Source organism: Argentina silus (assembly GCF_951799395.1).
Source record: "Argentina silus genome assembly, chromosome: 16".
Classification (NCBI taxonomy): domain Eukaryota; kingdom Metazoa; phylum Chordata; class Actinopteri; order Argentiniformes; family Argentinidae; genus Argentina; species Argentina silus.
Genome location: NC_139670.1, coordinates 903,280 through 920,699, shown reverse-complemented (window position 1 = coordinate 920,699; position 17,420 = coordinate 903,280). Strand labels below are relative to the sequence as shown.

General features: G+C 55.0%; 1 protein-coding gene across 1 annotated transcript in view; it reads left to right on the top strand.

The window, feature by feature from the left end:
• LOC310817126 (myosin phosphatase Rho interacting protein) overlaps nt 1–17,420 on the top strand; it is a gene marked incomplete at its 5' end in the record, with an annotated part of 30,427 nt that overhangs the window by 7,812 nt on the left and 5,195 nt on the right. The window contains 14 exons of the mRNA XM_083687563.1: nt 1–59; nt 176–301; nt 2,950–3,006; nt 3,229–3,297; nt 3,532–3,621; nt 5,502–5,611; nt 9,050–9,959; nt 10,126–10,242; nt 11,979–12,586; nt 12,710–13,988; nt 14,097–15,694; nt 15,782–15,971; nt 16,699–16,846; nt 17,170–17,275. The exon at nt 1–59 is cut by the window's left edge and continues 110 nt beyond it. Coding sequence (XP_083543689.1) covers nt 1–59; nt 176–301; nt 2,950–3,006; nt 3,229–3,297; nt 3,532–3,621; nt 5,502–5,611; nt 9,050–9,959; nt 10,126–10,242; nt 11,979–12,586; nt 12,710–13,988; nt 14,097–15,694; nt 15,782–15,971; nt 16,699–16,846; nt 17,170–17,275 — 5,467 coding nt within the window. The remainder of the gene's footprint in view (nt 60–175; nt 302–2,949; nt 3,007–3,228; nt 3,298–3,531; nt 3,622–5,501; nt 5,612–9,049; nt 9,960–10,125; nt 10,243–11,978; nt 12,587–12,709; nt 13,989–14,096; nt 15,695–15,781; nt 15,972–16,698; nt 16,847–17,169; nt 17,276–17,420) is intronic.

Below are 17,420 nucleotides of genomic sequence, written 5' to 3'. Positions count from 1 at the left end.
CCTCCAGCACCATCCAGAGACAGGGCCGCAGCGAACGCCGACACCTCCCACTCAGACAGGTACACACACACACACACAACCACAACCACACACACACACACACACACACACATGAGTGTGAACATAAGTGATGTCCCGTAATGCTATGACCCTGTGTGATGTCACACGTTTTCAGGAGATGTCATTGGACGCTGAGAAGGAGCGTTCTGTCCCGGACATGTCTGGCTCCGCCCTTTCCTCCGTGTCCAACTTCCGCAGGACCAAGTCTCTGGACCGCCGGGTCACCGAGTCCCAAATGACGGTACGGTACAGGCCAGGACCGGACCGGGGGAGGGGAGGCCAGGGAGGGGAGGCCGGGGGAGGTAGAAATCAGAGGATGGCCTCATTGTAATGCCTGGAATGGAATGAGGAATGGTATCACCTCTCATTCCATCAGATATGTCGTGGTGATGTGTTGGGAGGGGGGGTTAGGGTTAGGGTTAGGGGGGTCTTCCTGTCTGTGTGTGGTTGGTTTGGGCTGTGTGAGCTGCAGCTGCCAAAATAGCCCCCCCCCCTCCTCCCCCCCCCCCGATATAAATAGCTGGCAGCGGGTGTGAGAGCCTCAGTTGAGAGGGGACGGAGACAGACACAGTGAAAGTGTGAGTGTGTTATAAGTGGGTGTTAAAACTACAGGTTGGTGGACAGAGAGAGAGGGACAGACAGACAGACAGACAGACAGACAGACAGACAGACAGTTCAGAGGAAGTGTGAGTGTGTGTGAGGATGAGTCTGTGTCAGATGGAGACCATCCCACCACCACACCTGATGAAGATCAACAAAATCAAGGTACTGACCAAGTGTGTGTGTGCGTGCGTGCGTGTGTGTATGTGTGTATGTGTGTGTGTGTGTGTGTGTGTGGTCCCAGAGAGAGTAGAGCCTTGTAACAGACTATGACCACAAATGTTAGCTTTGACTGGTTAGCTTTGACTGGTTAGCTTTGACTGGTCAGCTTTGACTGGTCAGCTTTGACTGGTTAGCTTTGACTGGTTAGCTTTGACTGGTTAGCTTTGACTGTCAGCTGTCAGGCTCTGTCTGCCCAGAGGGACTTACAGGTACATTAGCTGTTAGCCATGCTTACTATTCATACTGTAAACCCAATATTGTTGTTGTTGTCCTGCTGGTATACAGTTGCCACCTTGTATTATTGTATTTATGATTAGTATATTATATATATAGTATCAGTATATTGCATTACAGGGTTGATTGTTTGACTGTTGACGGTCGTATTGTTGAAGAGCTAGCTTGCCCTAAGCATTTCATTGTAGTGAATACCCTGTGTCCTATGTAAAGACAAATACAACTTGGAGACTTGAAATAGGTAAATAGCTAACTGACGCAGCAGCTAACACTGATACCAGTTAGCATGTGGCTAGGTGTGGCTAGGTGTGGGCTCTGTGTGGCTAGGTGTGGCTAGGTGTGGCTAGGTGTGGGCTCTGTGTGGCTAGGTGTGGCTAGGTGTGGCTAGGTGTGGCTAGGTGTGGGCTCTGTGTGGCTAGGTGTGGCTAGGTGTGGCTAGGTGTGGCTAGGTGTGGCTAGGTGTGGGCTAGGTGTGGCTAGGTGTGGCTAGGTGTGGGCTCTGTGTGGCTAGGTGTGGGCTCTGTGTGGCTAGGTGTGGGTTCTGTGTGGCTCGATGTGGCTAGGTGTGGGCTCTGTGTGGCTAGGTGTGGCTAGGTGTGGGCTAGGTGTGGCTAGGTGTGGCTAGGTGTGGCTAGGTGTGGGCTCTGTGTGGCTAGGTGTGGACTCGGTGTGGCTAGGTGTGGCTAGGTGTGGGCTCTGTGTGGCTAGGTGTGGACTCGGTGTGGCTAGGTGTGGGCTCTGTGTGGCTAGGTGTGGCTAGGTGTGGGCTCTGTGTGGCTAGGTGTGGACTCGGTGTGGCTAGGTGTGGCTAGGTGTGGGCTAGGTGTGGCTAGGTGTGGGCTCTGTGTGGCTAGGTGTGGCTAGGTGTGGGCTAGGTGTGGCTAGGTGTGGCTAGGTGTGGCTAGGTGTGGACTCTGTGTGGCTAGGTGTGGCTAGGTGTGGCTAGGTGTGGCTAGGTGTGGGCTCTGTGTGGCTAGGTGTGGGTTCTGTGTGGCTCTGTGTGGCTAGGTGTGGGCTCTGTGTGGCTAGGTGTGGCTAGGTGTGGGCTCTGTGTGGCTAGGTGTGGCTAGGTGTGGCTAGGTGTGGCTAGGTGTGGACTCTGTGTGGCTAGGTGTGGGCTAGGTGTGGCTAGGTGTGGCTAGGTGTGGACTCTGTGTGGCTAGGTGTGGCTAGGTGTGGCTAGGTGTGGCTAGGTGTGGGCTCTGTGTGGCTCGATGTGGCTAGGTGTGGCTAGGTGTGGGCTCTGTGTGGCTAGGTGTGGGCTAGGTGTGGCTAGGTGTGGCTAGGTGTGGGCTAGGTGTGGCTAGGTGTGGGCTCTGTGTGGCTAGGTGTGGCTAGGTGTGGCTAGGTGTGGCTAGGTGTGGGCTAGGTGTGGGCTAGGTGTGGCTAGGTGTGGGCTAGGTGTGGCTAGGTGTGGCTAGGTGTGGGCTCTGTGTGGCTAGGTGTGGCTAGGTGTGGCTAGGTGTGGCTAGGTGTGGGCTAGGTGTGGGTTCTGTGTGGCTCGATGTGGCTAGGTGTGGCTAGGTGTGGCTAGGTGTGGGCTCTGTGTGGCTAGGTGTGGCTAGGTGTGGCTAGGTGTGGGCTAGGTGTGGCTAGGTGTGGCTAGGTGTGGCTAGGTGTGGCTAGGTGTGGCTAGGTGTGGGCTAGGTGTGGCTAGGTGTGGGCTCTGTGTGGCTAGGTGTGGCTAGGTGTGGACTCTGTGTGGCTAGGTGTGGCTAGGTGTGGCTAGGTGTGGGCTCTGTGTGGCTAGGTGTGGCTAGGTGTGGCTAGGTGTGGGCTCTGTGTGGTGTCTTGATGCTTTCTTGTTGTTGTTTGTTTGTTTTTCCGTTCCAGCCGGATCTGTTGAACTTCAAGAAAGGATGGATGACCAAGCTCTACGATGATGGGATGGTAAAAGGCTTTCTGCTGTTATAACTTTACCACAACATAAGAAAAGTATTCTCAGTTTTATGACAGTATTTGAAGGTATTCAGTGTTCCCCAGCAAACTGTGGTGATATAAAACAATTTTGAAACCTAAAATGTTTGCTTTATAACTGTAGAAGACGTATTATGTTCTCCATTGGGAACTGTGCTTGAAGTAAGCTGAGATGTTGATGTTGTGTCCCTGCAGTGGAAGAAACACTGGTTTGTTCTGACAGACCAGAATCTGCGGTACTACAGAGACTCCATCGCTGAGGAGGTGAGTGTGTGGAAATCCTCTACAGTTTAGTTGATGCACACACACACATATACTAGGCCTTGGCCTGTTTGTTGGTTTTTGAACCTGGCTTTTTAAACGGTGTATAATATCTAATTGTATGTATGTTTATGTATGTTTCTATGATGTAATGATGGTTAGATAAACCTGCGTCTTTCTGTCGAAAGTTTAGCGACAACCGGTAACTGATCGTTCTGGTGTGTTGTTGTGTTCCAGGCTGCAGATCTGGATGGAGAGATCGACCTGTCCACTTGTTATGATGTCACTGAGTTCCCTGTTCAGAGGAACTATGGCTTTCAGATCCTGGTGGGTGGTGATCCACGCTGACATGCCCTCCACACTCTTGTGCCGTTCATCAGTCTTAAGAGCTCAAAGCTAACTTACAGTTGGTATTTTTTCAGCCTTTATTTAGCCAAGATGTCATCGAGAACCCACTTTTACAATAACGACTTGCGGGAAACAGTTGCTGAGCCTCTGACCTCCTACTTCTACCATAGAAGCCCCGCCTCACCTCTCCATCACTAACATACTACAGTAGCTAACACACAGTAGCTGCCGGTGTTGTTAAGGCAGTGACCTGCTCCTCTATAAACAGCCCAGACAGACCATGTGTCAGGGTGTCAGGGTGTCGGGGTGTCGTGGCTGCAGGTGTCAGGTTTGGGACCGTCTCTCCTCCCAAACAATTCTTTGTCCCGAGGTGACGGATGTCACTTGACCTGTCATCTCCTGGAGAGGGTGACATCACCGGAGGCTAAATCTGACACAGGAGTTGCCACCCCCCCAGCACCCAGCACCCATGGGGGGGCTCCCATCTCATGTCATGATCCAGGTCCTGAATAACATGTTTACCTAACCTCCCCCACCCAGAGACCAGCCGGGCCGTAGGGCTGCTCTTACTCCATGTTAAAGCCTGTGTCTTATGGAAAATAGATCTGAGGCTTAAAGGGGCAATCTATAATTGGAACATCCATTTGTACATCTGAGGAGCCCGCTTTGTTGTTGTTTGAATTACAGATTGGCCCTTTAATGGCATAGAGGGTGTACTGGGAGACACTGGTAGATGATGTTTCATTAACATCCCTTGGCTATGGGCCAAACAGGTTTCGCCATCGTGAGGTCCATGGCGGTCACCACGTCCATGACCCGACTCATTCACCACATACACACGCTGACGTCAGTGGGAGCTTAATGCACAACGTTGAGTTAAGCACACAGATGTTGTATTAGGATTGGTCCCAGTGTGCAGTAGACAAAGAATATGACGGAATAGAATTGTGTAGATTATCATTTAATAGATTAGAATGGAATGGAAAAGACTCCTCATTTTCAATGTTATCCTGGGGGGTGGGTGGGTGGGGGCGGGTGGGTGGGGGGGGACTTCCCATGGCAGTTGTTTGTGTTTACATTGGCTAGTATCTGAACCCCCCCCCCACCACCACCAAGGGACAGAAGCAGAAATAGGGTATGGTTCTCTGGCTCTGAACAACATGCCTTTAGTAACCAGAAATTAATAACTCAGTATTTAGAAACTATCTCTCTGCGTCTCTACCGCAGGACAGGACAGAGCGGAGGAACTCAACCACAGCATGACCGTAGCTTCCACAAGCAGAGCTGTTTAGAGACACACGTCCACACGTCCTCCTGTTAGAATAATGATGGGCTGCACCTCTTCAGCCGGACCTGCCCACAATTGGCAAATACCCAAATTCTGCTTTAATTTCATTATTCATTTGATTATTGATTACTTCATCTCCTTGTCATGTGTGGTGTGTTATTCTGAACTATGATCTGAGCATATCCACACACAACTTCAAGGTGTTCCCTATCAAATGGCATCCTGCTTTTGCGTCTGATCATCATATTTCTAATGTTAGAAGCAGTTTAGATTGGGTCTGGTTCTTATTGCTTTCGGCTGGGCAGACGGACGTGATGGAGGAGGGAGGTCAATGTCAGGAGAGGGAGGAGATGGGTTGTCGTTAGCGTTGGGGCTAACCCTTTAGCTTGCTGTTGATTGACAGTCGGTCCTCATCAGAGAGGCCGTTGTTTGTGTTTACGACGTAGTATGTTGTCATCGCTGTCAGCCAGTCATTCTAACACCCCCCCCCCCACCCCCACCTCTCTCTTTTTCTGTCTCTCTCGCTGTTGCTCTCTCTTTATCTCCCCCCCCCCCTCTCCCCCCCTCCCAGAGTAAGCAGGGGGCGTGTACACTGTCTGCTATGACCTCAGGGATTCGTCGTAACTGGATTCAGGCCGTTATGAAGAACGTACGTCCCGCCACCGCCCCTGACGTCACACGGTGAGAACCAGGAAGTAGACTTCAGCTTCTGACTGACCATGATAACCATGACAACCATGATAACCATGACAACCATGATAACCATGACAACCATTGCCTCGCTTAGTTCACCAATTAGACTTTTTTTCACTAATCTCTCTCCTCTTTTGCCCTCTCTTCTTCCCCCCTTTCTCCTCCTTGCCCTCTCTTCTTCCCCCCTTTCTCCTCTTTTGCCCTCTCTTCTTCCCCCCTTTCTCCTCCTTGCCCTCTCTTCTTCCCCCCTTTCTCCTCCTTGCCCTCTCTTCTTCCCCCCTTTCTCCTCTTTTGCCCTCTCTTCTTCCCCCCTTTCTCCTCTTTTGCCCTCTCTTCTTCCCCCCTTTCTCCTCTTTTGCCCTCTCTTCTTCCCCCCTTTCTCCTCATTTGCCCTCTCTTCTTCCCCCCTTTCTCCTCTTTTGCCCTCTCTTCTTCCCCCCTTTCTCCTCCTTGCCCTCTCTTCTTCCCCCCTTTCTCCTCTTTTGCCCTCTCTTCTTCCCCCCTTTCTCCTCCTTGCCCTCTCTTCTTCCCCCCTTTCTCCTCCTTGCCCTCTCTTCTTCCCCCCTTTCTCCTCCTTGCCCTCTCGGCTTTCTATTCTCTCTCTCTCTCTCCCTCCTTCTTCACTATGCCTATTCCCTCTTTCTCTCTCTCTCTCTCTCTCTCTCTCACTCCTCCTCTACCTACCTTCTTTCCCACTATTGTTCTCTCCTTCTCTTTATCTCTTCCCGGTCCCTCTCTTTCTCTCCTTCTCTCCCTCTCTCTTTCTCTCCTTCTCTCCCTCTCTCTTTCTCTCTTTCTCTCCCTCTCTCTTTCTCTCTTTCTCTCCGGTATTTCCATCCATCCATCCTTCCTCTTCCAGGAAAAACAGCTCTCTGAAACTGTCCGTTCTGAAGCCCAGGTTGGAGCACTTGTCTGTTGACACACACACACACCCACACCCACACCCCCCGCCCTGTGCTGTGATGATGTAATGGTTCAGTAATGCCTGAGTGTTTGTCATGGTGCCTGGGGTCATGTGATGGTTGAGTAATGTCTGCCAGTTGTTGTAGAGGCTGTCTGCCTCCCCCTCCTCCAGCCTCCCCCTCCTCCAGCCTCCAGCCTCCTCCCCTCCTCCACCTCCTCCTCCATCCTCCAGCCTCCTCCTCCAGCCTCCCCCTCCTCCAGCCTCCAGTCCCCTCCTCCAGCCTCCAGCCTCCTCCTTCTCCTCCTCCTCCTGCAACCTCCCCCTCCTCCAGCCTCCAGCCTCCTCCTCCTTCAGCCTCCAGTCCCCTCCTCCCCCCCCTCCTCCTCCTCATAGACCCCTTCACCTTTTTGACACCCAGGGTCCAGTAAAACACTACACCACCTCCCCATTTATGACCTAACCTCTCCACACTGAGATTACATGTATGTGATGAACTATAGATCAGGTTCACGCCCCGCTGCCTGAGAACAAGTCAGAACCAGTTGGCTGATGGCTGAGTGTATTAAAAGATGACCCAGGATTATATCATGGGGTGTTATTTCCTGCGGACTATCCCTCCCCAGCTCTGACAGCCCCCCCGAAAGGAGAGAGGAGAAGCAGGGGAGAAGCACGCTCGTACCATGAGAGAGATCTGGGGGGGGGGTGTTTCAGGACAGGGGGGTTTCTGTGCTCCACAGTTCCAGAGTGGTGTATTAGAAGAGTGGCATTAATAACTGGTGGCTTCAAATGGGGGGGGGGGCAGTTTCGTCATGGCTACTCTGAAGTAAAATAAACTACCACACATTTGGAAAATCTCTCTCCTGAATGTGTTTAACCACACAACCTTCAGTGCAACTAAGACGTTTGGGGGTTCAGTACAGCTAAGACGTTTGGGGGTTCAGTCCAGCTAAGACGTTTGGGGGTTCAGTGCAGCTAAGACGTTTGGGGGTTCAGTCCAGCTAAGACGTTTGGGGGTTCAGTACAGCTAAGACGTTTGGGGGTTCAGTCCAGCTAAGACGTTTGGGGGTTCAGTCCAGCTAAGACGTTTGGGGGTTCAGTGCAGCTAAGACGTTTGGGGGTTCAGTCCAGCTAAGACGTTTGGGGGTTCAGTCCAGCTAAGACGTTTGGGGGTTCAGTGCAGCTAAGACGTTTGGGGGTTCAGTCCAGCTAAGACGTTTGGGGGTTCAGTCCAGCTAAGACGTTTGGGGGTTGGAATTGCAGTTTCTGTTCAGTTTGTACATCTAAGCTAGCTATGCGAGCTACTGGTTGCCTGGCAACTGGCTCCCCAGGTTTGGGTGAAGAAAGGATGAGTCTTCATCAGCCTTAGCCGGTCGGAATGCCTGGAATGTGTCTGATACCGTTCCTGATTCCGTTCCATGTGTTACAATGAGCCCGTCCTCCGATGTCTACCTCCACCAGCCTCCCCCAGCATCCCCGTCCTCCGATGTCTACCTCCGCCAGCCTCCCCCCTGCTAGCCTCCTCTGCTATGTATACATCAGTATCTGGCCAGTATAGCAATCTTTACATGTGTTTACAGGAAACTGAGACATGCACTGTAGCCTTGCTGTCTGCCCCCCCCCCCCCCCCCGTCTCTCTCTCTCTGCCCCCCCCCCCCTCTCTCTCTCTCTGTCTCTCTGCCCCCCCCCCCCCCCCCCTCTCTCTCTCTCTCTCTCTGTCGTCTCGGGGAGGAATGTGGGATATTTTGGGCGTTCCTGCGTAGACACCTCGCGGACACCTCTACCTTATTCTGGGGTTGCGCCCACCCCCCCCCCCCCCCCCCCCCCCCACAAGGTGGTGGAAATAGCCTGTTCCGTCAGCCCCCTCTTTTAGGTGTGAGGACCCCCGACTGTGGAGGTGAAGGCCAAGCAGTGTGGATTACTGCCAACGCATTCCCTGGTTTACTGTACTGACCCCTCACACACACACACACACACCCACCACGGTCACCCTATACCAGTGATCTCCCTCCTGGTCCTGGAGAGCTGATCTTCACACCTGATTCAGCTCATCAAGGTTTACAAGATCGCTTGATTAAACTAATCAGCTGTGATGATGTCATGAGGCTGGGCTGACCACCTGGACCCACTGCAGCTCTCCAGGACCAGCGGTCACTAGAGTTTGGCCTGCATCTCTGAGGGGCTGCTGGTCCACACATTAAACCTTCTTCCAGACCTGTGACTTGGTCCAGGACTCAGGCTTAATCTGTGGCAGGAAGACTGTCCTGCACTGCTGTCCATTCTGTCAGAATTCTGTCAGACGCTTGAAGCTTCCATTAGTAGGAGTGGCTCCACTGTTGTTGTTGTTGTTGCTGCTGTTGCTGTTTCTGTCTGTCCAGCCTTGATGTTCTACTGTCGTGTGTAGATCAGTTGCATGGAGCTGTTTACTCTAGACCTGAACTGAATGTCTTATCAACCTCACTAACCATCTCCCATCTCTCCTCTCCTCTCCTCTCCCCTCCCCTCCCCTCCCCTCCCCTCCTCAGCCCCCACCCAGAGGAGAGGGCCAGAGGCAGGGTAGTGTTGGAGCCATGCCCCCAGCCCAGCCCTGACCCCAGCCCCAGCAGCCCCAGCAGCCCCGGGCCAGAGGGCCCCAGGGTAGGGGTCCACATGCAGAGGCCTGGGGGCAAGCCCTCTGCCCCCGCCCCGGCCCCGGCCCCGGCCCCCGCCCTGGTCCCCGCCCTGGTCCCCGCCTCGGAGCCTCGTAAGAGCCGTGTGCGGGAACGCAGGCGTGAGGGACGCTCCAAAACCTTCGACTGGGCCGAGTTCCGACCCGGCCAGACCCAGGAGGAGGAGCCCAAGCCGGAGCGGGACCGGGCAGACACCGTGGACCTCAGCTCAGCCTCCTCCTCCTCCTCCTCCTCCACCACCTCCTCCTCCTCCACCTCCTCCCCCTCTTCCTCCTCCTCTACCTCCCCCCAGACCTCCTCCTCCGTCTCGGCCCTGCCCCCTCCCCCCCCCTCCGGCCAGCGGGTCGCCACGGCGACGGGTGAGGAGGCGGACCGGGAGAGGGCCCTGCGGCGAGAGGAGAGGAGGCGGAGCCGCGCCCAGACGCTGCCTCAGACCACGCCCCCCGCCGCCGCCGCCCACAAACACCAGCCCAGTACCGTCACCGTCACCATGACGACCACACTGAACACGCAGGCGGGGGCGGAGCCGGCGCGGACCCCCGAGGTCCAGGACCAGGGGAGGATGGAGGTGGATCCTCCCCCCACAGGGGGGGAGGGAGGGGGGAGACCCCCGGACGTGCAGGTGGAGATAGAGCATCGCTGGCACCAGGTGGAGACCACCCCTCTGAGAGAGGAGAAGCAGGTGCCCATCGCCTCCCCCACCCCGGACGGGGGGGCCACGGAGAGGCTGCCCCCTCAGGAGCTGGCCGCCCTGCTGGACAAAGAGGTACCACAGGCAACTCAACACTGCACTTCTGCTTTCATAGTAGGTGTCACATTTTGGTAATTTTGTCTGGGTGTGTGTGTGTGTGTGTGTGTCTGTGTGTGTGTGTGTGTGTGTCTGTGTCTCTCTCTCTGTGTCTCTGTGTGTGTGTGTGTGTGTGTGTGTGTAGCTGGGGCAGACCCAGAGGGAGCTGGCCAGGCTGCAGGAGCAGAACAGTGTTCTCCAGGAGCAGCTGCAGGATGCCAGGGGGAGGGAGCACAGCGCCCGGGAGGGCTACGTACTACAGGTACCACACACACACACACACACACACACACACACTAACCCTAACCTGGGAGGGCTACGTACTACAGGTACCACACACACACACACACACACACACACTAACCCTAACCTGGGAGGGCTACGTACTACAGGTACCACACACACACACACACACACTAACCCTAACCTGGGAGGGCTACGTACTACAGGTACCACACACACACACACACACACACACACTAACCCTAACCTGGGAGGGCTACGTACTACAGGTACCACACACACACACACACACACACACACTAACCCTAACCTGGGAGGGCTACGTACTACAGGTACCACACACACACACACACACACACACACTAACCCTAACCTGGGAGGGCTACGTACTACAGGTACCACACACACACACACACACACACACACTAACCCTAACCTGGGAGGGCTACGTACTACAGGTACCACACACACACACACACTAACCCTAACCTGGGAGGGCTACGTACTACAGGTACCACACACACACACCGACAGGCAGGTAGACATGGATATTCCTATCCTCTTCATACATGACAGGCAGGTAGACATGGATATTCCTATCCTCTTCATACATGACAGGCAGGTAGACATGGATATTCCTGTCCTCTTCATACATGACAGGCAGGTAGACATGGATATTCCTATCCTCTTCATACATGACAGGCAGATAGACATGGATATTCCTGTCCTCTTCATACATGACAGGCAGGTAGACATGGATATTCCTATCCTCTTCATACATGACAGGCTTTCAATTCCCAGTTTGTAGATTGTGTTACTGAACACCTTAGCAGGGCAAAGTTCACATGCTACTGGAACACTAACTGTTAGCGTGAGGTGTAGGTTTAGATGTTCCGTGTGTGTGTGTGTGAGTGTGTGTGTGTGGCTTCTATGACTTGTGTGAATTGTACTAACAGGTGTGGGGTGTTAGCGTGTTGAGAGGTTGCATGGTTCTGGGGTTTCTCAGCATGGGGTTTTCACTAACTGTGTTTACGGAGGCGTGCATCTCTCTGGGGATCTGATTGGTTGGGAGTGACACTGTCATGTGCTCCAGGTAAGACACCTTAGAGGCCTTGTGCTGTGCTTTTTCTCCCCATTTCTCTGTCCGTCCGTATGATCTCTGTCTCCCCCTGCTGTCCTCGTCGGGTATGTGCATGACTTTGGGTGTTTTGGGATTACGCATGGATTCACTAATTTAGCGTTTTCATCATGCTTATGTAGTAACGTCACTCGATGGCCTTTTATAGTTCTGACATCACATTCACATTTTCTCTTGTACTAGATAGATATATTTTAAAATATTTTCTGGTGTTTTTTAACTGTTTGTTTGGCAGTTGACGGTTGGTGAGTAGTGAGATGAGCACCCGCTGATGGTCACCATCTGTCACAGTTTTACTAGTTCACTTTTTGTTTGACACTTTGTTTCATTCACGTCATTGATTTTCCGTTTTGTGTTTTTTTTTGTTCACATTCTTTTCATTTATTTGTTTTTATTTGTCTTTTTTCACCTCATTTATTTATATTTGTCTTTTTTCACCTCACAAGTCACTCCTGAAAAAGCACAGTGGAAAGCTTGGCTATATATATCAAAAGATATGAAACCTATATTGAGGTGGTTCCCCCTCGTATCCCCAGAGATGTGGCCCTCCGTGTCTGTTGGGGTTTAAACGTATCCATGATGTCACTAATCAAACTGTCTCAATCAATCTTTTCAAGAGCTCCACGGCAACAACAACAACAACAACAGCCACGCCCCCTCCTCCACGGTTGCCTTGGCAACGCCTGCAGCAGCTGAACGAGGAGCTGCAGCGGGAGCTGGATGCTCAGCGGCGTAAGCAGGACCAGGCCCAGCAGCAGGTCCAGACCCTGCGCCGGAGCTACAGCCACGCCCAGGACGCCATCGCACGCCACGAGGCCGACATCCAGGCCCTGCAGGCCAAGCTGGCCTCGGCCATGGCGGAGATCCTGGCCAGTGAGCAGGCGGTGGGGCGTCTGAGGAACGAGCTGAAGCTGGAGCAGGAGCGGTCCAGGGAGCAGGAGGAGGAGTGGGCCAGGGCGGAGGCCACGCTGAGGGCCCAGCTGAGGGACAGCGAGGACAGGCTGAGGGAGGTGGAGGCCAGCCTCCTGGAGAGGAGCCAGGCCCTCAGGCAGCTGGAGCGCCAGCAGGCCCTGCAGAGAGACCACCTCCGGGAGGTCCAGCGCCTCCAGGAGCGGCTGCAGGAGGTGACGGGGAGGCTGCAGGCCACGGAGGAGGCACAGGCGCTGAAGGAGGAGCGGTTGAGGGAGGAGCAGAGAAGCCTGCAGGACAGCCACGAGAGGGAGAGGCAGGGGCTGCTTCGCAGGCTGGGGGAGGTGGAGGCTGGGAGGAGGGAGGCGGAGGAGAGGCTGGAGGAGGCGCAGCAGCAGGTGGAGGCCCTCCTGAGGGGGAGGCGTGCCTCCGGAGGCAGGGTGGTGGGAGGGGCGGACAGGGAGGAGGCGCTGAGGCTGCGGGAGGAGCTGGCCCAGAGGGAGGACGCCGTGGAGAGGCTGAGGGAGAGCGTGCGCCTCCTGGAGGAGGAGAAGGGACGCCTGGCCTGCCGCTGCCAGGAGCTGCTCAACCAGATCTCGGAGGCGGACCGCGAGGTCACCAAGCTCCGGGGCCGCCTGGAGATGGAGGAGGCGGACTACCTCACCCTGGAGGGCACGTACGAGAGGGCCTCGCAGGAGTTCCAGAGGATCAGCTGCGTCCTCAGGGAGAAAGAGGAGGAGGTCCGGCAGACCAAGGCAACGTACGAGAGGCTGGTGGAGAGGAAGGAACGCGACCTGAGCGAAGTCCTCATCAAGATGGCCGCCCTGGGCTCCAGCCTGGAGGAGACGGAGCAGAGGCTGCAGGAGAGGGAGGAGCTGCTACGTCAGATGGGGAGGAGCCTGGAGCGGGAGGGACACGGGGAGGCGTGTAGCGCCGACAGGGACCTCCAGGCGAAGCTGGCGGTGGCTGAGGACCGCATCGCCGAGCTGGAGCAGCACCTCAACGCCCTACAGCTGGGCTACGCCGACCTGCGCATGGAGCGCCAGCGAGCCCAGGAGGAGGCGCTCTCTCTCCACGCCCGGGACCGGTCTTCCTCCTCCGTCAGCTCCACCTCCTCCCCGCAGTCCAACACGGAATCCTCCCAGATGTTTGAGACGTTTGGGTCAAAGGTGAAGTGCTCCTCGGACGCGGAGGAGTCTCAGGCCAAGAGGCCCAGGATTCGCTTCTCCAGTATCCAGTGCCAAAAGTACAACCAATCGGACGGCTTGGAGACCAGTCAGGCCGACACCACCGCCTCCTCCTCGGACATGAGCCACGACGTCAACCAGGAGATGAGCCAGGACTTCCAGGACGACTCCAGCTCCTCTGACATCACCTTCCAGTACTGCAGCGACCCGGAGAGGTTCATCTCCATCATCCATGCCCTAGAGACCAAGCTGCTGGCCACGGAGGAGAAGCTACGACACCTCACCCTGAAGCTGGAGGACCAGAGAGGGGAGGCGGGGGAGGACCAGGCCCAGGCAGAGAGCATGGTAGAGGGACAGGGCTCCTGTGCCGGGGCCGGGTCAGAGGCAGAGCTCCAGGAGCTCAATGCTAGACCACAGCCAGATGAGACGCCCAGCATTGTCATTTCACTCCCAGAAATAGAGAGGCAGAGCGAGGCTGCTAGTCACCAGTACGCCCAGGCCCTCGCCTGTGTAGAGGCCAGCAGGGAGAAGGTCAGGGATGTTCTCAGTAGTCACAGCCAGGGGAACACAGACACACAGCTGCACACACTGTCAGAGATAGAGAAGGAGTTGGTCAGCGCTATGCTGCACATTAGACAGGGAGAGAAGACCTGGGAGGAGGAGCATTCAGAGGCCGAGCACAGTCAGAGCCACGAGGTTCACAAGCGCAAGGACTCTGACGAGGACACGGTACGCCTCTTCGCCAAAACGCTGTCTTTCGAGGCGATGGTTTTGAACAAGATGGCGTTGCTGATACAGAGTCCGACCTCTGACTTCCTGCTGGGCCTTAGCGAGATCTGTAAAGAGACTGAGAGCATCAAACAGAGTGACGGGGATTGTGTGGCCGTGATTTACGCGGATGTCTTGACCCGGAAGCTTCTGTTGGAGAGCTCCTTCTTGGCGGAGGTGGAGAGGATGGAGTCAGCTAGTGAAACGATGCAGGGGGACAGTTGTACACAAGTCACACCAGCAGGGGGCACTGTTTCGGTTGACGCCGATGCTGCTGTCATCTACAACACCTGCATCAAAGCTGAACTAGCACACTCCGTCCACAGCCTCAAGCACTGCTATGAGGAAAAGCTCGAAACACTCCAAAGGGAGTTGACCCGAGCGCACCAGAACCTGCAACAAAGGGAGTCGGCGCTGACGGAGATTATCAGAGCGTCCAAAACGCCCGATTTAGAGAAGGTCATTCAAGGGGTCAGAGGTGAGTTGGGTTTCAGTCAGGAGCAGAGGTCAGCTGAGGTTAGCCCTCCTGAACTGGCTCCCTATATGGAGCAGGTAGAGATGGAGGAGGCCCGGGAGTTAGCAGAGGAGATAGTGGACAGACAGTTAGCTGGTGGTGTCCCGTTGTGCAGTGTGGACTCTGTAGAGTCCCGGCAAGTCGGGCAAGAGAGCCTAGTGGCGGAGCTGAGGCGACAGGCAGCCATCCTCCGCCGGTTCTCCCAGGAGGTGGAGCGTGGAGGCAACCACTCTGGCCTAGCTAGCATCATCCGATCCCACACAGGGCACCACCGAACCCCCCACAACCTCACAGACGGCTCCCTCTGCATGCGTGACGCTCTCCTCCAGGCCCAGGTGGCCTACGTGGCCTGCAGGCTGCGGGCCGACCACGAGCGGGACCTGGGCCTGTGCCGCCAGACGGGTCAGGGCATGGAGGTGCTGGTCCGGGAGCACGCCTGCAACGTGGCCACCATCCGCGACCGCTACGAGGCGTCCCTGCAGGAGGAGCGCCGGGGGTTCACGTGCTCCGTGGCCTCCTTGCAGGAGGAGAACCAGGTGCTGAGGGGGGAGGTGGGCCAGCGTGTGGAACAGCTCTCCCAGCAGCAGGGGGCACTGGCCCTCCTGGAGGAGCGCTTCCAGCGGGAGGCGGAGGAGCTGAGGCAGAGGCACCTGGTGGAGCTGAGGCAGGCGGAGCAGGGCAGGGCGTCCACGGAGCTGGCCCTGATGGAGGCCACGGCGGACAGCCAGAGGAAGCTGGAGGTCCTCCTGGAGGAGGTGGAGACCATGGAGGAGCGGCGCGAGGGCCACATCAGGAGGATGGAGGAGCAGTACCAGGCCCGGGTCAGGGAGCTGCAGCACCAGCACCAACAGGAGATCCACACGCTCCACCAACAGTACCTGGAGACCATCCGCTCCCTCCAGGAGAGGGAGGAGGAGGAGGGGGGGAGGGCGGGCCGAAGGAGCCCAGGGGAAAGGCACTCACCTGGGCCTGAGGGGGTCACCTCCGCCCCTGCCCCTCCCACGGAGCAGACGTGGCCCATGGAGGAGGAGGAGGAGGGGAAGAGGCAGAGGGGGGAGGGGGCGTCCAGGGCCAGGGTAGTGCAGGACCCCATGGGGCCTCTGAAGGACCGGATCCAGGAGCTGGAGACTCAGATGGACACCATGAGAGAGGAGCTGGAGAGCAAGGCTCTGGAGAAGGGAGACCTGGCCAGCCTCCGGGAGAAATACCAACGAGACTTTGACAGTCTCAAGGTTTCTAATGTTTTATTTCCCTATAGGGATAGGTACCCAGTCTAGCCTGCTAGCCTTTCTTTGTACACTGTTTTAGCTTGATATCCAGTCCACTCTTCTCTACTGTACTGTATGCCCACGCTCTGTAGCACACAATAAGTTGTTATATTCATTATTTTTTCCAAAAGATTATTATATACATATACATATATATCTGAATTATGAATATATGCTGTTTTGGTGTATGAAAGACCAATCTCAACATATTACCAATTCTCCTACTTTTTACAGGAATGTAGTTATTTTTGATAAGTGTCATGTTTATGATTAGGGAGACCTCTCCTTTGCGCTGCTTCCGTCTGCGGCAGTAACACGTCCCCTCACTCACGTAGCGTGTTTCTGACCGCTGAACGCTTGCATGGCTTCCTCTCCTGCCGTTCTGCTCGCATTGGTACGCAACAAACCGCGAAGGCTAGTCTGATTTAAAGCTCTTCTCTTGTGACTTTGCTCAAACTTGAGCAGTTTAAACAGGTTAGGCTAGTTTCCCCAGGCACAGATCAACCCTGCTGCTGGTCTAAAAAACATTTCCAATGGAGAGTCTCCATTGAAGATGTTTTTTTTATAGTCCAGGCCTTAAGGCTTAAACTGGGTCTTGGAAACTCACCATATCACTCTAGTAAGAAGAAACATCCCTCAGTGATGAAACCCTCAACGATGTCCTGTCTACCGTTAACCCCCCCCCCCCCAGGCCACGTGTGAGAGGGGGTTCTCTACCATGGAAGAAACCCACCACAAGGTTGTGGAGGATCTCCAGAGACAACACCAGAGGGAGGTGACCAAGCTGCTGGAGGAGAGGGAGAGGCTCCTGGCAGAGGAGACCGCTGCTACCATCGCTGGTAAACACCGACCCCTGACCCTGACTCTAACCCTAGACCCAGACCTCTACTCCCAGAGCCCTAACCTCAGACCCCTAACCCCTGGCCCCTAACCAACGCCAGCCTTTGTCCCTAAGCTTAAAGCCTCTGTCACACAAATATAAATATCAAAGTTTGTCTGAAAGCTCATATGAGCATTTGAGGAGGCAAGATTACAAAGTTGTTAAAGAATGCTACTGGCTGTAGGTCTAGTCCTTCTGTTGGTCTGGTCTTGATCTCAGTTGAGTGTGTTATGATGAATGTGTTGATCTGGTCTTGACTACTACTGTCTGTGTGTGTTCCAGCTATTGAAGCTATGAAGAACGCACACAGAGAGGAGCTGGAGAAGACCCAGCGCTCTCAGATCAGTGGGCTGAGCATGGACATTGACGAACTGCACCTACAATACCAGTAAGTCACTCCCCCTGTGTGGTAAAGTAGTCCTGGTCATGCCCTGTGTGGTAAAGTAGTCATGCCAGTAGGTTGCCTGAGAATGTTTTTGAACGTCTGTAGGTAGTCAGCTGGACTCTCTACCAGCGTATAGACTGTCTCTGTG